Source organism: Leptodactylus fuscus, chromosome 1, assembly GCF_031893055.1.
Source record: "Leptodactylus fuscus isolate aLepFus1 chromosome 1, aLepFus1.hap2, whole genome shotgun sequence".
NCBI lineage: Eukaryota > Metazoa > Chordata > Amphibia > Anura > Leptodactylidae > Leptodactylus > Leptodactylus fuscus.
Genome location: NC_134265.1, coordinates 16,299,698 through 16,317,558, shown reverse-complemented (window position 1 = coordinate 16,317,558; position 17,861 = coordinate 16,299,698). Strand labels below are relative to the sequence as shown.

Below are 17,861 nucleotides of genomic sequence, written 5' to 3'. Positions count from 1 at the left end.
TATCTGAGGTGATATAGTGGTATATGAGGTTACCTAGTGGTATACAGTATATAGTACTACATGTGGTGTTATAGTTGTATACATTATTATGAGGTGATATAGTGGTATATATATTATTACCTGAAGTGATATAGTGGTATATATTATTATATGAGGTTATATAGTTGTATATATTATTACCAGAAGTGATATATATATTATTATTTGAGGGGATATAGTGGTATATGAGGTGATAAAGTGGCATATATTATTACATGAGGTGATATAGTGGTATATATATTATTACATGAGGTGATATAGTGGTATATTTATTATTACATGAGGTGATATAGTGGTATATATTATTACCTGAGGTGATTTAGTGGTATATGAGGTGATATAGTGGTATATATAGTACTGCATGAGGTGATATAGTTGTATATATTATTACCTGAGGTGATATAGTGGTATATATATTATTACATGAGGTGATATAGTTGTATATATTATTACCTGAGGTGATATAGTGGTATATGAGGTGATATAGTGTTATATATAACACTGCATGAGGTGATATAGTTCTATATATTATTACCTGGGGTGATATAGTGGTATATATATTATTACATGAGGTGATATAGTTGTATATATTATTACCTGAGGTGATATAGTGGTATATATATTATTACATGAGGTGATATAGTTGTATATATTATTACCTGAGGTGATATAGTAGTATATACATTATCTGAGGTGATATAGTGGTATATATTATTACCTGAGGTGATATAGTTGTATATATTATTACCTGAGGTGATATAGTAGTATATACATTATCTGAGGTGATATAGTGGTATATATTATTACCTGAGGTGATATAGTTGTATATATTATTACCTGAGGTGATATAGTTGTATATATTATTACCTGAGGTGATATAGTGGTATATATTATTACCTGAGGTGATATAGTGGTATATGAGGCTATCTAGTGGTATACACTCACCGGCCACTTTATTAGGTACACCTGTCCAACTGCTCGTTAACACTTAATTTCTAATCAGCCAATCACATGGTGGCAACTCAGTGTATTTAGGCATGTAGACATGGTCAAGACAATCTCCTGCAGTTCAAACCGAGCATCAGTATGGGGAAGAAAGGTGATTTGAGTGCCTTTGAACGTGGCATGGTTGTTGGTGCCAGAAGGGCTGGTCTGAGTATTTCAGAAACTGCTGATCTACTGGGATTTTCACGCACAACCATCTCTAGGGTTTACAGAGAATGGTCCGAAAAAGAAAAAACATCCAGTGAGCGGCAGTTCTGTGGGCGGAAATGCGTTGTTGATGCCAGAGGTCAGAGGAGAATGGCCAGACTGGTTCGAGCTGATAGAAAGGCAACAGTGATTCAAATAGCCACCCGTTACAACCAAGGTAGCCAGAAGAGCATCTCTGAACACACAGTACGTCGAACTTTGAGGCAGATGGGCTACAGCAGCAGAAGACCACACCGGGTGCCACTCCTTTCAGCTAAGAACAGGAAACTGAGGCTACAATTTGCCGGTGAGTGTATATAGTACTACATGTGGTGATATAAACTCACCGGCCACTTTATTAGGTACACCATGCTAGTAACGGGTTGGACCCCCTTTTGCCTTCAGAACTGCCTCAATTCGTCATGGCATAGATTCAACAAGGTGCTGGAAGCATTCTTCAGAGATTTTGGTCCATATTGACATGATGGCATCACACAGTTGCCGCAGATTTGTCGGCTGCACATCCATGATGCGAATCTCCCGTTCCACCATATCCCAAAGATGCTCCTCTATTGGATTGAGATCTGGTGACTGTGGAGGCCATTGGAGTACAGTGAACTCATTGTCATGTTCAAGAAACCAGTCTGAGATGATTCCAGCTTTATGACATGGCATTGCATTATCCTGCTGAAAGTAGCCATCAGATGTTGGGTACATTGTGGTCATAAAGGGATGGACATGGTCAGCAACAATACTCAGGTAGGCTTTGGCGTTGCAACGATGCTCAATTGGTACCAAGGGGCCCAAAGAGTGCCAAGAAAATATTCCCCACACCATGACAGCACCACCACCAGCCTGAACCGTTACCGATACAAGGCAGGATGGATCCATGCTTTCATGTTGTTGACGCCAAATTCTGACCCTACCATCCGAATGTCGCAGCAGAAATCGAGACTCATCAGACCAGGCAACGTTTTTCCAATCTTCAATTGTCCAATTTCGATGAGCTTGTGCAAATTGTAGCCTCAGTTTCCTGTTCTTAGCTGAAAGGAGTGGCACCCGGTGTGGTGTTCTGCTGCTGTAGCCCATCTGCCTCAAAGTTGGACGTACTGTGCGTTCAGAGATGCTCTTCTGGCTACCTTGGTTGTAACAGGTGGCTATTTGAGTCACTGTTGCCTTTCTATCAGCTCGAACCAGTCTGGCCATTCTCCTCTGACCTCTGGCATCAACAACGCATTTCCGCCCACAGAACTGCCGCTCACTGGATGTTTTTTCTTTTTCGGACCATTCTCTGTAAACCCTAGAGATGGTTGTGCGTGAAAATCCCAGTAGATCAGCAGTTTCTGAAATACTCAGACCAGCCCTTCTGGCACCAACAACCATGCCACGTTCAAAGGCATTCAAATCACCTTTCTTCCCCATACTGATGCTCGGTTTGAACTGCAGGAGATTGTCTTGACCATGTCTACAGGCCTAAATGCACTGAGTTGCCGCCATGTGATTGGCTGATTAGAAATTAAGTGTTAACGAGCAGTTGGACAGATGTACCTAATAAAGTGGCCGGTCAGTGTAGTGGTATATATATTATCTGAGGTGATATAGTGGTATATGAGGTTACCTAGTGGTATATATAGTACTACATGTGGTGATATAGTGGTATATATTATTACATGAGGTGATATAGTGGTATATATTATTACATGAGGTGATATAGTGGTATATATATTATCTGAGGTGATATAGTGGTATATGAGGTTACCTAGTGGTATATATAGTACTACATGTGGTGTTATAGTTGTATATATAATTACCTGAGGTGATATAGTGGTATATATTATTACATGAGGTGATATAGTGGTATATATATTATCTGAGGTGATATAGTGGTATATGAGGTTACCTAGTGGTATATATAGTACTACATGTGGTGTTATAGTTGTATATATTATTACCTGAGGTGATATAGTGGTATATATTATTACATGAGGTGATATAGTGGTATATATATTATCTGAGGTGATATAGTGGTATATGAGGTTACCTAGTGGTATATATAGTACTACATGTGGTGATATAGTGGTATATATTATTACCTGAGGTGATATAGTGGTATATGAGGTGATATAGTGGTATATATAGTACTGCATGAGGTGATATAGTTGTATATATTATTACATGAGGTGATATAGTGGTATATATATTATTACATGAGGTGATATAGTGGTATATATTATTACCTGAGGTGATATAGTGGTATATATTATTACATGAGGTGATATAGTTGTATATATTATTACATGAGGTAATATAGTGGTATATATTATTACATGAGGTGATATAGTTGTATAATATTATTACATGAGGTGATATAGTGGTATATATTATTACATGAGGTGATATAGTGGTATATATTATTACCTGAGGTGATATAGTTGTATATATTATTACATGAGGTGATATAGTTGTATATATTATTACATGAGGTGATATAGTGGTATATATTATTACATGAGGTGATATAGTTGTATAATATTATTACATGAGGTGATATAGTTGTATATATTATTACATGAGGTGATATAGTGGTATATATTATTACATGAGGTGATATAGTGGTATATATTATTACATGAGGTGATATAGTTGTATATATTATTGCATGAGGTGATATAGTTGTATATATTATTACATGAGGTGATATAGTGGTATATATTATGACATGAGGTGATATAGTTGTATACATTATGACATGCTATCCTCCACCCCGGTATATAACATGACATGAGGTGACCTGCTATACACTCGGTATACAGCTCTCTCCAGCCCTGGCCGCCACTCTCCATAGTAACATGACATAGTTGAGGAGATGGCTATGGCCGCGTCACTCCTCCCCCACCTGGTCCACAGGCAGTGCACGCCCCGCCCCCTGCTCGCGGCCGCCGGACACCTCTGGCTCGGCGCCCTCTGATTGGCTCTCGCTCTCCATCCGGGTACTTTGCGCAGTTGCAGCTCGTTCGCCTAGAGGTACCAATATGGCGGAGGTAAGGAGGAAAACCGGGCCGGAGTGGGGGGAGGGACGATACAGACGGGAATCCCGGGCTCCACAGCCCCGCAAACCGGACTAACGCCCCTGTAATGTCTTCCTCACAGCCCCATCCGTCGCTGGAGGGAGGCCGGGCCCGAAAGAGCCGCTCTGAGGCGAGAAAATCGTCTTTAGGCCGTGGGTGGGAGCGGACTGTCCGGGGTGGGGGAGGGACCCGGGACGGAGAGGCGGCGGCCGGGGTCAGCGGCTTCCGGTGTGAAGTGGCCGATGGGGGAGCTCGGTGTACCGGAGTGTCATGTCTGCCTCACCGAGCCCTCATCCTCCGGGTAATCCCTGGAGACTTGTGTGATGGACGGCCAGTGCCGGCCGAGTCTACCGCCACCCCGGAACCTGTATACTAATATCCCAGCCGAGTGTAGCCGCTACCCCGGAACATGTATACCCACAACCCGAACATATATACTGACAGAGCGGCTGTGTATACCCCTGCCGGGAACCTGTATACTCATAACTTATCATGTATAGCCATCACCTGACTGTATGCACACAACTAGGAACCTGTATACTCAGAACTTGTCATGTATAGCCATCACCTGACTGTGTATGCACACAACTAGGAACCTGTATACTCAGAACTTGTCATGTATAGCCATCACCTGACTGTGTATGCACACAACTAGGAACCTGTATACTCAGAACTTGTCATGTATAGCCATCACCTGACTGTGTATGCACACAACTAGGAACCTGTATACTCAGAACTTGTCATGTATAGCCATCACCTGACTGTATGCACAGAAGTAGGAACCTGTATACTCATAACATGTCATGTATAGCCATCACCTGACTGTGTATGCACACAACTAGGAACCTGTATACTCAGAACTTGTCATGTATAGCCATCACCTGACTGTGTATGCACACAACTAGGAACCTGTATACTCAGAACTTGTCATGTATAGCCATCACCTGACTGTGTATGCACACAACTAGGAACCTGTATACTCAGAACTTGTCATGTATAGCCATCACCTGACTGTGTATGCACACAACTAGGAACCTGTATACTCAGAACTTGTCATGTATAGCCATCACCTGACTGTGTATGCACACAACTAGGAACCTGTATACTCAGAACTTGTCATGTATAGCCATCACCTGACTGTGTATGCACACAACTAGGAACCTGTATACTCAGAACTTGTCATGTATAGCCATCACCTGACTGTGTATGCACACAACTAGGAACGTGTATACTCAGAACTTGTCATGTATAGCCATCACCTGACTGTGTATGCACACAACTAGGAACCTGTATACTCAGAACTTGTCATGTATAGCCATCACCTGACTATGTATGCACACAACTAGGAACCTGTATACTCATAACATGTCATGTATAGCCATCACCTGACTGTGTATGCACACAACTAGGAACCTGTATACTCAGAACTTGTCATGTATAGCCATCACCTGACTGTGTATGCACAGAACGAGGAACCTGTATACTCAGAAGCTGGTTATGTTTACTGCTACCCAGCCATGTATACCCCTAGCCCAGACTATATACAACCCTGAAGGGCCGGGGTGTCATGTCCTCCATCGTCACTGGGGGCTCCCGGACCACAACTGTGTGTGTGTGTGTGGGGGGGGGGGGGGTTTCGACTTCTGGGTGCTGGAAACCCCTTGAAGGATGCAAGTGTTCCCTCCCTGGATAGAAGTGTGTACCCCCACCCCATACAGAACATATGGACACTTGCCCGAGCATGCATGTATAATGCAGGATTTGTGCTTGACCCTAATGGTATATTGCTATATGGTGTCTGACCTTTCCCCCTGTCTCTTCTGTTTTTCAGGCTTCGTTTGACAGTTCGAGCCCAGGTTGGTCCTGTTTTATTCCTTCTGAGCATCGCTTTTCCTTGGCTGGTTGAGAAGTTAGTTACAGCTAGGGCAGATGACACGTTAGGGCCGTCTACCATCTAGGGCCGTCTACCATCACCGGCCTCAGTAATGATGATGAGGAAGTGTAGATTTTAATGCTAAGTCATGGCTTTGTGCGGTGGGAGCGCAGTGTGTCATAAGAATATGTGTATGATGTGTGGGTAAGGCTATGTTCACACTTCTGTTAATAAAGCCTGTTCCTCTTATCCTCATACGATGAGAGGATTGGGTTTAAGTGGGGTTGGAGTGACTCGTACAGGCGGAGCCCCCTCCTTCTACATTCACTCCAGTTTAAATAAATAGATAATAACTCTTCTGATTGAAGAAGCCCATCTATAGCTGTGTATAGGGGACAGAGTGGAGACCACCACAGGAAATAGGACCATCACCATGGTAGGACCAGAGGAATTGACAAAAAGTCAAACCGATATGGTGAATATCAATGGATCCATAGACTATAATGGGGCCTGTTGAGTATCTGTTATTTTCTCCTCCACATCCTCGGATCATCCACAGTGTCAGACTCTGATTAAGATGTGAGCGTAGCCTCCGATGTCTCAATGAGAACAGTTCAGTTAATAACCATATATTAGGGAGGTGATTTGTTCCTATAAACCTAAGTTCTGTTCCATTTCTGAGTATGACATGAAAATGAGTGGTGTTATTACAATGAGAATGGAGCGCCATCTACAGGCAGCAGGGTATAGCGCTGGAGTAGCGGAGGAGATTGTTGTGAAAAAAAAAAATCCAGTATACGTTGTCCTGACTTCATTTACAAGTCTGTTTGGGCTGTCCTACTCAGTGTCTGACTTCTTCTTCCCTGTATGAGTGTGACTATAGAGCTGTCAGTCAGTGAGTAGCCCCGCCCACTGGACTCCTAATACAGAATGAGGAGATATTAATAACTAAGACTACGTCCTGCACAGAGGACTTTTTCCTCCCCTGGTGTCAGTTTTAATCTGATGGACTAGAACTACAGAGAGGCGAACCTAGTGACATTATACTGGAACTTCCCCAACGAAACTATCCATCATCTCCTCCTGCTGCCTGTAGATTGGGCGCCATTTTCAAGAGCCTTAAACATGCACGTGGGCAAACTCAGTCCAGAAAATCCAGACTACTGTGCCCGCATTTCCCAGGCTGACGGTGATCCAGAGATGAATGGTGATGTATAATGCTAGAAGTCCCGCAGCCCTGCTATACTATGTACAGTATGGGACAGTAGAGCAGCAGGGACTTCTATTAGCACTATCTTGCCGGTTCTCCAGGCCTGCACATGTAGGAAATATACAGTCTGGATTTTCCTGACCATATTTGTTCTTGTGCATTGATGGCGTTTGTATTATACTTCTTATGTCTTGGATTAATGTTTTTTCTGCTTAGATGTCATAAAGATGCTTATAATGTTGAGATAAAACGTCTTATTGTATCCTGACACTGTAAACTGTCTAAACAGCTGCATAATGTAGTTCTAAAGGAGACCTAAACTCATTGTTAAAAAAACGCTAAAAGAGTAACTGATAATAGAGTAACTCTCACAGGTTCTCGGCACTAGAGGTCTGCCATATCTGGACGACTTTCAGCCTTCCCCCATCCTAAACTATAACAATAACTGGTTAATATCCCTTTAAATGAGCCTTTAAATAGTTCATTAAATTGACCAAATAGAAAGCAATAACGCTGTGTATATGCTTAGTGGTTGGCGGCCTGTCTCGTATTATTTTTTTATTTTTTTTGTCTGTTTTTTTGGTGTTCTGTGGCATGTAAAGGGTGTTCTCTCAGGATACGTCCCTGCCCGATCTCATCTTAGCTGTGGATTGACACCACTGTCTGTCAGATGGTACACTGAGGCACTACAGTACCCAGGGGGTATAGCGCACAGATTCTCAAAATATATGAGATCTGTGCACAAATATCTCGGGGCATCGGGCTGTAGCTATGTGGGAGAGTATCATAAGACAATCCTTCTAACCCCTCTACAAGTAGTGTACGGCATTACCAATCTATGTAATACGCTGGTAAAGTTGGCCTAGTGCAGGACCTATCGAAGATTCCTATAATGTCTGTAGCAATACAGTACTGGGCTCATAGAAGTGTCAGTCCAGTACGAAATTGCTACGGCCACTTTGGACACCTAGCCAAGGCACGGACTTTACTTTCCAGATAGAAGATGGTAGTGTGAAGCTGGCCTATTCCAGTTATCCCACAAACTATAGGGGGATGTGTCTGATTGCCAGGACCACCACTGATCATGAGGACTGTTAGAATGGAGGTCTGTTGCTGTTCCAGCCAGCTTTGTGAGATGACTACGGCGCTGTAGTCCTTTATCTCCACAGGTCCCATAGAGAGGAATAGCTTCAGTGGACACGTTCAACCATTCAATGTGATTGGTGTGGGTTCGGCCATTGGATACATCCCATATCTTGTTGTTTGACGTGAGGATTTGGTAAACCCTTCAGTTCTTCCTTCCTTGCATCCTATAGGTGGTTATGCGGAAGCATTGGTAGGTGTAGATGTGACGCTTCTGTGCAGGTCACACCAGTTATTCGTGCCACACTGGGTCGCCGTGCACATGTATAATGGGAATGATCACCTATAGCAAACCCAATAAACGTAAGGAAGCCTTTAGTTGAGGCTCGGTTCACCTCTGCGCCTGGTCTCCGTATGGGCATTCTGTTCCCTTCTCTGTGTGAAAAATGTGGAGAGAAAAGCACTTTTCTATCTGCATTTTTTTTGCCCTTTTCGGGTGAACCAAACCTGAGCGAGACGTCTCCAGCTTCTTGTGGCACGAGCTAGGAGAATGACGCATATCCCCGTACCGGTCCCTCAGTGTCCTGAGGTTTCCGTTCTGAAGGATTTTTATTCTGTATCCAGTGTAATTTAGGAAATGGCACCAGTCCCACTTTGCAAGTACCCATCTCTTAGGCCTCATTCACACCTCAGTAATTTAGTCAATTTTTTTTTTTTTTCTGCATCGGTAATTGTAAGCCAAGACCTTGCGGAGGAATAAATCTTAACGTTCCGGTTTTCCTCTTATTTTTCTACCTCCTTCCTGTTTTTGGCTTATGGTCACGGATCCAGACGCTGCCATGTGGTGTGGTCTAACACTGATCTCCATATAATATAGCAAAGTCTAACGCGGAGCTCACTAAAAAGCATCTAAACGAAACCTAACGGCACAGGGAACGTCACCAAACACCATAATAACCAGGTCAAGCAATTGTCCCGTACATGTCAGGTCTGTGTGCATGATGGGAGTCGTAGTGGAATCATCAGAACTTAGGAACATAATGTGAGTCTCGAAAATACTGTTTTATTTCAATTTTTCTCTGAAATAGATAACTACTGAAGCATATCACAATGAAATATTCACAGAGAATATGACACAGAGAAAGTGAAGGTAAATTGTCAAACCACTTTTTTTTTTTTTTTTTTTTTTCATTTTCTAAATACTTAAGTGAGAATGGTGCTTTAAGAAGTGACAGATGGAGACAACTCCAACATCTAAGCCATGCAGAAAGTGAGAGTTGTGTTCTTTTCATTTGACTTTCAGACCTATTTTATTATTTGGTGCAGCTGTCATCAGCGCACAAAGCCAGTATGTAGGTGGGAATTGTATGGAAACAAAGACGGCGTCTGGGAAGCCATGTTCTTCCGATGAATGGTGCTCAGTTCTGTACAGACGAGTGTACGAGGCTGAGTCTACCTCTGAGGAGTCCCCAAGAAAATCCTCCACCAGGTATTCTCGATTCCCGATGGACAGCGGTGTAGGACGGTGGCCTTTGTGGGGGGACAAGTGTATGTTAGGCAGCCATATACATTTCAGCGGTTTTCTGGGACGTGTACCGTGAAACCTCTTTGAGATGACCACCCAAAATTGGGTTAAAAAGTAGTCTTTGAGGGCGGTGGTCTTCAGTGTGGGAACTGAAAATGTGATCTTCTCAAATAGGTTTTTGGAGAGGTTTCATTTTATATAGGAGAAGTCATCAGTATCTAATCAGTGGGGGTCTGAGATCCCGGACCCCCACAAATCAGCTGGTTAAAGAGGCCGCAGCATTCAGGTAAGCACTGCAGTCTCTTTAATGACTACTAAGCACAGTGCCCTCCATTGTATAGTGGCTGTGCTTGGTATTGCAACTCAGCCCCATCCCCTTACCGTGTGACCGATGAACGTGATGTCATCAGAGAAGTTGATTGATGGGTTCCCAGTTGTTGGATCCTCATTGATAACCTAAGTCCCAGAAAACCCTTTAAGGCTGGGTCCCACGTTGCGGAAACGCAGCTTTTTTTTTTGTTGCTTTTTTTTTTGAGCCAAAGCCAGGATTGGATTGATCAGAGGGTTGACTTATAAAACTTTATATATTCCCATTCCTTTTGTAGCCTTTTATGGCTTTGGCTCAAAAAAACCCTCAACAAAATCTGCAAAAAAAAAAAAAAAAAGCTTTGTTTCCGCAATGGGGGGGGGGCCCCATTTCTCCCCCAACATTATCAAAGGGATCAGGCATGTTAAATCAAACCCAATCCTTTGGGTAAGTTACTACAGGCATTATCTGGTAGTGGCTTGCACATGCTCTTTCCATTAAAAACACATGCACTCTCGGCCAAGCTGAGTTTTCATGTGTATGGCAGGGAGTCAGGAGGAATAGCACTCACTTAAGTAAGCACTTGGATGGTTAGTGTAAAGAATGGGTCTCCTGGATACTCGTCCCGCTGGTTGGAGGCCTCAAACTCGGCAGCCCAGCATAGAGTTCCATCTCTCAGAGTCTGAAGTTTTTGCCTGGACAACCCCTTTAAGGCAACGTGATGTTGTACATCTGAATATATTACAGTATAATAATCCGCGGCATTTTCTTCCCAATTCCTGCTATTCAGTGCAATGAACTATGATAGAAGTTACGCCTCATCTGTCATATCTTTTAGGTCTATTTTATGTGTATTTAATATTTGAAAGAATTTTGCCTGTGATTTTTGTACATTTCTATATATTTTCTCTCCCGAGCACAGCTATTAATTCTCCTGACCGAACGTACTATGGTTTTCAGTGACTTTTGATCTGTTATTGGTAGATAAATGTTTTGTGGCTTTGCTTTTATTAAACACAACATTTTTTTTCTTCTTTCTTACAGTCGGCTCTCTGTCATCTGAGGATCATGATTTTGACCCTACGGCTGAAATGTTGGTACATGACTATGACGATGAGAGAACACTTGAAGAGGAAGAAATGAAGGAGGACGGCAAAAATTTCAGCTCCGAGATTGAAGACTTAGAAAAGGTGGGGAGTTGAAATGAGTGCTGGGTTTGATACAAGATCAGTCACTGTCAGGGGCAACACGGTGGCTCAGTGCTTGGCACGGCAGCGCTGCAGTCCTGTGTTCGAATCCCGCCAGGAACAACATCTGCAAGGAGTTTGTATGTTCTCCCCGTGTTTGCGTGGATTTCCTCCCATTCTACAAAGACAGACTGATAGGAAAAAAAAAAAAAAAGTACCTTGTGATCCCTATATGGGGCTCACAATCTACATAAAAAATGAAAAAAATCAGTCGCTGTTCATACACAGCCGATTGAAGCTGAGATTTCTGAGACTGAAATGTAGATTTGTGAGCCCTGATCGACATTGTCTGTAAAGTGCTGCCCAATATGGTGGCGCTCTATAAATAAGCAGAATAAATAAGTCTGTTCCTTTTATCTGATTGGGAGAGTTTTAAGGGCAAATGACAAGCCTCAGTCTGGGTCGATTCACACTAGCGTTTGGGGACTCTGTCCCCCCATTCCACTTAAAAGCAGGGCTTTTCTCTCCACCAATTTCAGCCGGAAGCCTGATGGACACCATTATAGTCCATGGGGACCATGGGTTTCTGCAGATACTGTATATACTCAAATATAAGCCGAGGCCCCTAATTTTACCACAAAAAACTGGGAAAACTTATTGACTCGAGTATAAGCCGAGGGGAGGAAATGCAGCGGCTAGTGGAAAATTTCAAAAATTAAAATGGTTGGAGTTTTTGGGTGCAGTAGGTGCTGGGGAAGGGGAGGGGGTGTTTTGGTTGTCTGTCTGCCCCTTCCCTGAGCTTGAGGACTGGGTTCCCCCCCTCCCCACTTGGAATTCAGTCTGGCTTAATATAGGGTCTCTGCAGTGCTCCTATTAACCCCTTCCCGACAGAACAGGAGCACTGCAGATCCCCTATATTCAGTAGACCGGGCACTGTCAGACACAGGGAGACCTAATGTGTATAATGTGTGTCACAGTCATTTTCTACTTTTATATGTATTTTAGGGAAAGGAGGGATTTAGAAGTTTTATTTTAAAATTTTTTTAAAGCTTCTCCCCCCCCCCCCCACTATTTTATAGGAGATGCTATACATTGATATTGCATTTGGTCATAGACTCCCGCCTCCCCCCCCCCCTTAATAATAATAATTTTTTTTTTTTTTTTGCTGACTCGAGTATAAGCCGAGGGGGGGCTTTTTCAGCACAAAAACTGTGCTGAAAAATTCGGCTTATACTCGAGTATATACGGTAACTATTTTTTAAGTGGATAGGGTTTTCATTTCTGGCGACTAACCGACTAACCTGTTGTATTGGAGCGCCACTTAATAAGTACAAATTGTATTTCACAGGAAGGAAACATGCCTTTGGAGGATTTACTGGCGATTTATGTGTATGAGCCTGCAGATCCAGTAATGGCGGGATCCAGTGCGGGGAGCTCTCCTAGTGAGCTGGCTGATGAGCTGCCGGACATGACTCTGGATAAGGTAAGTGACCAACCTCCGCTCCTAAGGGCCCGTTCAGGCGGCAGAGGGATTGAGATGGACTTCTGCATCAGATTTCTTCTCATTTTCTAGTTCTCTGGCTCTCCATGGAAGAAAGCTGGATCATTCTGCCACGGCTTTAAGTCGATGATCAGCTGAGTGTCTCTAGTCATGGCTTCTGCGGCAAGATTAAGCAGGATGCTGATTTTTTTTCTTTCCGATTTAGGGCAGAATTGTAGGGCAGGAAGCAGGTCATAATCCGCGCCAAATTCCTACGTGTGACTATAACTGTTCACATTTTCACGCGTTCGGGTCTGTTGGGATTACAGTCAAGTCCTAGGTTTGGTGTATACACCGTGACTAGACGCGTATATATGGTTAAAGGAACAGACTTGTGTCTGCAATTGTATGTTTGATAGATAGAGGTATATTTAATATATCAATTACATTTTTTTTTCCCACCAGGAGGAAATTGCAAAGGACCTTTTGTCCGGTGATGATGAAGAAACCCAATCTTCTGCCGATGACTTGACACCCTCCGTGACGTCGCACGAAGCAACAGACTTTTTTCCACGCCCTTTAAGATGTAAGTGAAAACTGGTCTTAAGGCTAAGGCCCTATATTTTATTTAAATTTTTTTTTATGAGAATTTAGGATTAACCAGAATCTCAATCTACATAATGGGGAATAGAACCTGGTTAATGTGTTCACTATGATCTATAGACCAATGATATGTTTTTTTTTAATCTTATCAACAGCAAACACAGCGTTTGATGGAGATAAGGAGTCAGAAAGCGAGGATTTGGAAACGGACTTTGGGAATTCTTCTGAAGACTTACGAAAGGTAAATGTCCTCATGGAGACCTGAAGAGCTTCTCGTATACGTGTATATTGTCTGTAGGACGAGCGCTAACATTGTTCATTGACTTATTCCATAGGAGATAATGATTGGGCCACATCATCAGGCAGATATCCCACCTTACCAGGGACAATACATGGGAGAATTATCAGGTAAGTCCATCTGTGATGGCGGCCAGCGCTGCTCCCTCATGTAAGGTGTGTGATTTGTGTATAATGTGTGGTATGTTTTGCAGCACATGAATATGAAGATCAGTTGGTTTGGAGTCCGGATGTCCTTCCAGAAAGCAAAGTGGAAGAATATCTATTGGAAACCAGAATTGACAGCAAACGGCTCATGGGCAGGCTCTCCGATGGGATGATCATTAAGGATGATGAACAGGTAGGTGGGACGAGTGAGAACCCCATCAATATGCTAAGGATAGGACAGTCCCGAAAAAATGCATTAAAGGGGTTAGTCAGACGAGCATCTAATGAAAAGATATTCCTAAACTGTTGTCTTGTGGCAGCGTCTGTATTGTCCACTGGTTTGGTATAACTTTTTTTTTTTATTGTTCCTCTTTTCCAGGCCTTGCACGAACTCTACAAATGTCGCTATAATGTCAGAGAGGCAGTGGAAAGATTCTGCAATAGAAGAATGTTACACGGTAAGCGGCATCTAGAATTTCAGACCTCTTGCCCTGAGTGGCTTCACTTTAGTGACCTCCTATTGAATGAACATGGACCAAGTCGCCTGTCGCTAAACGTGGCAGAGCAGGTCAAGACTGGTGAGCGGACATGTCCGTGTATCCTAATGTGAGGAGGAGGAAGAAGCAGAGCCCCACCTCGGCTCCAAGCTCTACTGTCAGGTCTCTGCACCATTGATGAGCAGCGTACACTGAACTGTGCAATGTGAATATAACACAAAGCTGAATGTGTTTTTGCTTTCATGCAGGAAGAGCCCTTAATCCTTATAGATCTGCAGAGCTTAGTGATATCTGCCATCCAGAAGACCCAGAGAAAGAGATATTCATTACAAGTTCTAATAAGACATTGGAACGCCTTTTCTGGGTGTTCAGTCCGTCAGTATTGATTTAGCAGCACTACCACAATGCTCTGCCGCCTATATAGACAAATAGAACAAGCATAGAAGGTAAAGGCAATCCGGAGGAGGTGAAGTTGCTAAAATAGAATTAGCAGCAAAGCAAGAAACCAATTGGTGTCATATCTGTGATTGATCACAAGTCGTTCCAGCCGACGCTGACTTTGTCTTTGTGATTTATAGATAATATCCGGCCTTGGACAGAGGAAGAATGTAGGAACTTTGAACATGCACTTGTGATCCACGGGAAGGATTTTCATCTAATACAGAAAAACAAGGTAACTAATCTAATGGCGGGAGGTGCAGTGTTGTATTCCGCAGGAGCTCTTCTTTAAGATAACTTTTCCAGGACTGGCCTATTGATGAGCGGCCTTTGGAATAAGCCATCAGCATAGAAGTCCTGGGAAAGCCTTTCATGATGGCTAAAGATTGACTGACTGTAAATTGTAGAAAATTTGTGATTTGCAACTTTATCCTCTTTGGAAAACAATCTTTGCTGTAATTTTTATGACACCTCCAGGGTCTCTTTCTTAACCTTTCGACTGTGGACACTTTCTGTCCTCTCCACGTGCCCATGGCCATAGAGTAAAGTCTTTATTTATTTATCTCAGGTGAGAACCCGGACAGTAGCAGAATGTGTCGCGTTTTATTACATCTGGAAGAAATCGGAGCGATACGATAACTTTGCCCAGCAGACAAGGTTTGGCAAGAAGAGATATCACCATCACCCTGGAGTAACGTGAGTGGAATTTACCCCCATTTTAAATTCACTAACCTGACAGCTATCCCTAGGACTTACAGCAGTCCCTTGTACATCTAGACCATTTGTTACTGCACATAGTCTTTGCCTATTATGCCACGTTATATGGTGTCAACAATTGACCAATCCTGACTCTTGCTGGGTCCACCTCCGACCCTGTGGGGTGGCTAGCCGAGACCAAAGATGAGCAGAGTTCCCACAGAAGTGACACCAGCATGCTTGGAGTTGTAGTTTCACATCGGGTTATTGAGCACCGATACACATGACTGGCCAACGGAGAGACCTGGGATCCCGGCTGTCTAATATAAAGCCTCATTTCTATTACACAATTAATCCATTGTGTGTCCTTCTCTTGTCCAGGGATTACATGGACCGATTAGTAGATGAAGCGGAAGTCCTGGGAGGACCCGAAAATCCATCAGCCTTAACCTGCCAAAACAGATCTGATTCCATCCCTGATTCTCAGCTCAACCTGCTGAGCTCCATCACTGCAAATGATCTGACAGGTGAGGACATACTGAAAATCCTTGACGTCATCCAAATGACCCGTCCGTCGGCGACTTACCGCACTATCCTGCCTTTCCTTTCAGCGCTGACCCATGGTGTAGCATGCAATAATCCAGACGTTAACTGTCTGAACGATGGCTTCCCAGCATTGGACACGTTATCCCGGGGTCCGGTAAATCATGTGCCTGTTGGAACCGAAGACTTACTGTCATTGCCGACCAACGGGGAGAGCGATTGTTTTAACTTATTTGAGACTGGATTTTATCCTTCCGAGCTGAACACAGTGAGTTTATGCAACGAGGAACCCGAGAGGCCGGCAAAAAGGATAAAAATGGGGATCTCCGTGCCGGAATCTTTCATGAATGAAGTTTCTGTAAATAACCTTGGTGTGGACTTTGAGAACCATACACACCATATCACCAGTGCCAAAATGGCTGTATCCGTGGCGGACTTCAGCAGTTTATCTGCCAGCGAGACAAACAGTTTTATAAGTTCACACACACTACACCACACAGCCCTACAATCGGAGTAATTCCAACCTTCACGGCCTCCGTGGAGTCGCCGAGGAAAAAAAAAAAAAAAAAAAATCTGATCATAAAACTTCGGGTTTGCCTAGTCTTTCACTGGAAGTTTGGACTTTTTTTTTTTTTTTTTTGTTTTTGCTATGACATCAGTGATGTCTTTTGTATGTAAAGAACTATATCTTGATTTTTGTCAAGAAATTAACTTCAGTTTGGTCCATTAATGTGGAAACGGACAATTGTTCAGCGGAGTCGGGAACTCAGATTATGTTCTGGGGAAGCAGCTTTAGGCTTAATTTTTTTTTTTTTTTTTTTTTCTGTTTTTAGTTAAAAAATATTTGTAGATAAACCGGGTCTCCATCTAAAAAAAAAAAAAACCCCAGCACAGATTCAAGTCGCGCAGAGAGTGCAGCGGGAAACCAATGTTTACAGGTACCAGTCCTAGCCCTGCATCATGTAGCATTATTTTTTCTTATTTTCCAGCAGGGTTGGTATAGTCTGCACCCACCATGAGGATGGTTTCGATCACCGAGCACTTGTGCGTTACGCCATAGGACACACTTTGTTTCCAGGAATCATGTTTTTGAATGCTATAGAATATTTACTGCCAAGAGTGGATCTGTGTATATAAATATTTTTATTTTTTTTTGGAAGGGGCTAATTTTGTCTACAATTTTTATTTTATTTTTTTGAAGATTGTAAAAAATAAATTTACACATTCACTTGTGTATCTTAACGTTTCCTGAGGAGGAGAATGTCGTCCCAGCATCGCTTCTAATTCTACAACACTCGCCCCGGCTCGGCCTGTGCTGTGAGAGCAGTTAGGTGTGCAGCACCATTCCCCCCCCCCGCCCGTGCAGAGCTATCAGATCTATCCTGTGGTACCCAGTAGCAGCTCTGATCTATTTTTCCATGTTCTTCCTCTGCCAAAGAGTCCTTCACATCACTGTCCAGTCTGTCGACCCCCGAGAGCTTCACTTTCCACTGCTGCTCCCCGTAAACTGAGCGATCTTCTAGTTCTGTTATAAGCGCTGTGTCCGGGGGAGGGGTCATTTAGAAATCATAGATTGGGGGTTTGGGTATTTATTCTTCACATACTGTGAACTGCATTTCAGTCTCGCGCCGCATCACACTTCATTGAAGGATTTTATGTTTACACTGCAGATAGGAT

General features: G+C 43.0%; 1 protein-coding gene across 3 annotated transcripts; it reads left to right on the top strand.

Annotated features, from left to right (window-relative positions):
- The first annotated feature begins 4,243 nt into the window (after nucleotides 1-4,243).
- On the top strand, nucleotides 4,244-17,342 carry MIER3 (MIER family member 3). Of its 3 annotated transcripts, none has more exons than XM_075267405.1 (13): nucleotides 4,244-4,271; nucleotides 6,130-6,154; nucleotides 11,341-11,486; nucleotides 12,832-12,966; nucleotides 13,429-13,549; nucleotides 13,722-13,807; nucleotides 13,902-13,974; nucleotides 14,058-14,203; nucleotides 14,390-14,468; nucleotides 15,086-15,180; nucleotides 15,514-15,641; nucleotides 16,023-16,168; nucleotides 16,253-17,342. In XM_075267405.1, exons 1-13 carry the CDS (start codon nucleotides 4,263-4,265, stop codon nucleotides 16,699-16,701), a joined length of 1,638 nt encoding a protein of 545 aa, XP_075123506.1. In that variant the 5' UTR covers nucleotides 4,244-4,262; the 3' UTR covers nucleotides 16,702-17,342. The 3 variants fall into 3 exon arrangements, with proteins under 3 accessions (XP_075123506.1, XP_075123489.1, XP_075123497.1); XM_075267396.1 differs by adding an exon at nucleotides 9,553-9,614 and having other exon boundaries at nucleotides 4,247-4,271; nucleotides 16,023-17,342; XM_075267388.1 differs by having other exon boundaries at nucleotides 16,023-17,342.
- The last annotated feature ends 519 nt before the right edge of the window (nucleotides 17,343-17,861 follow it).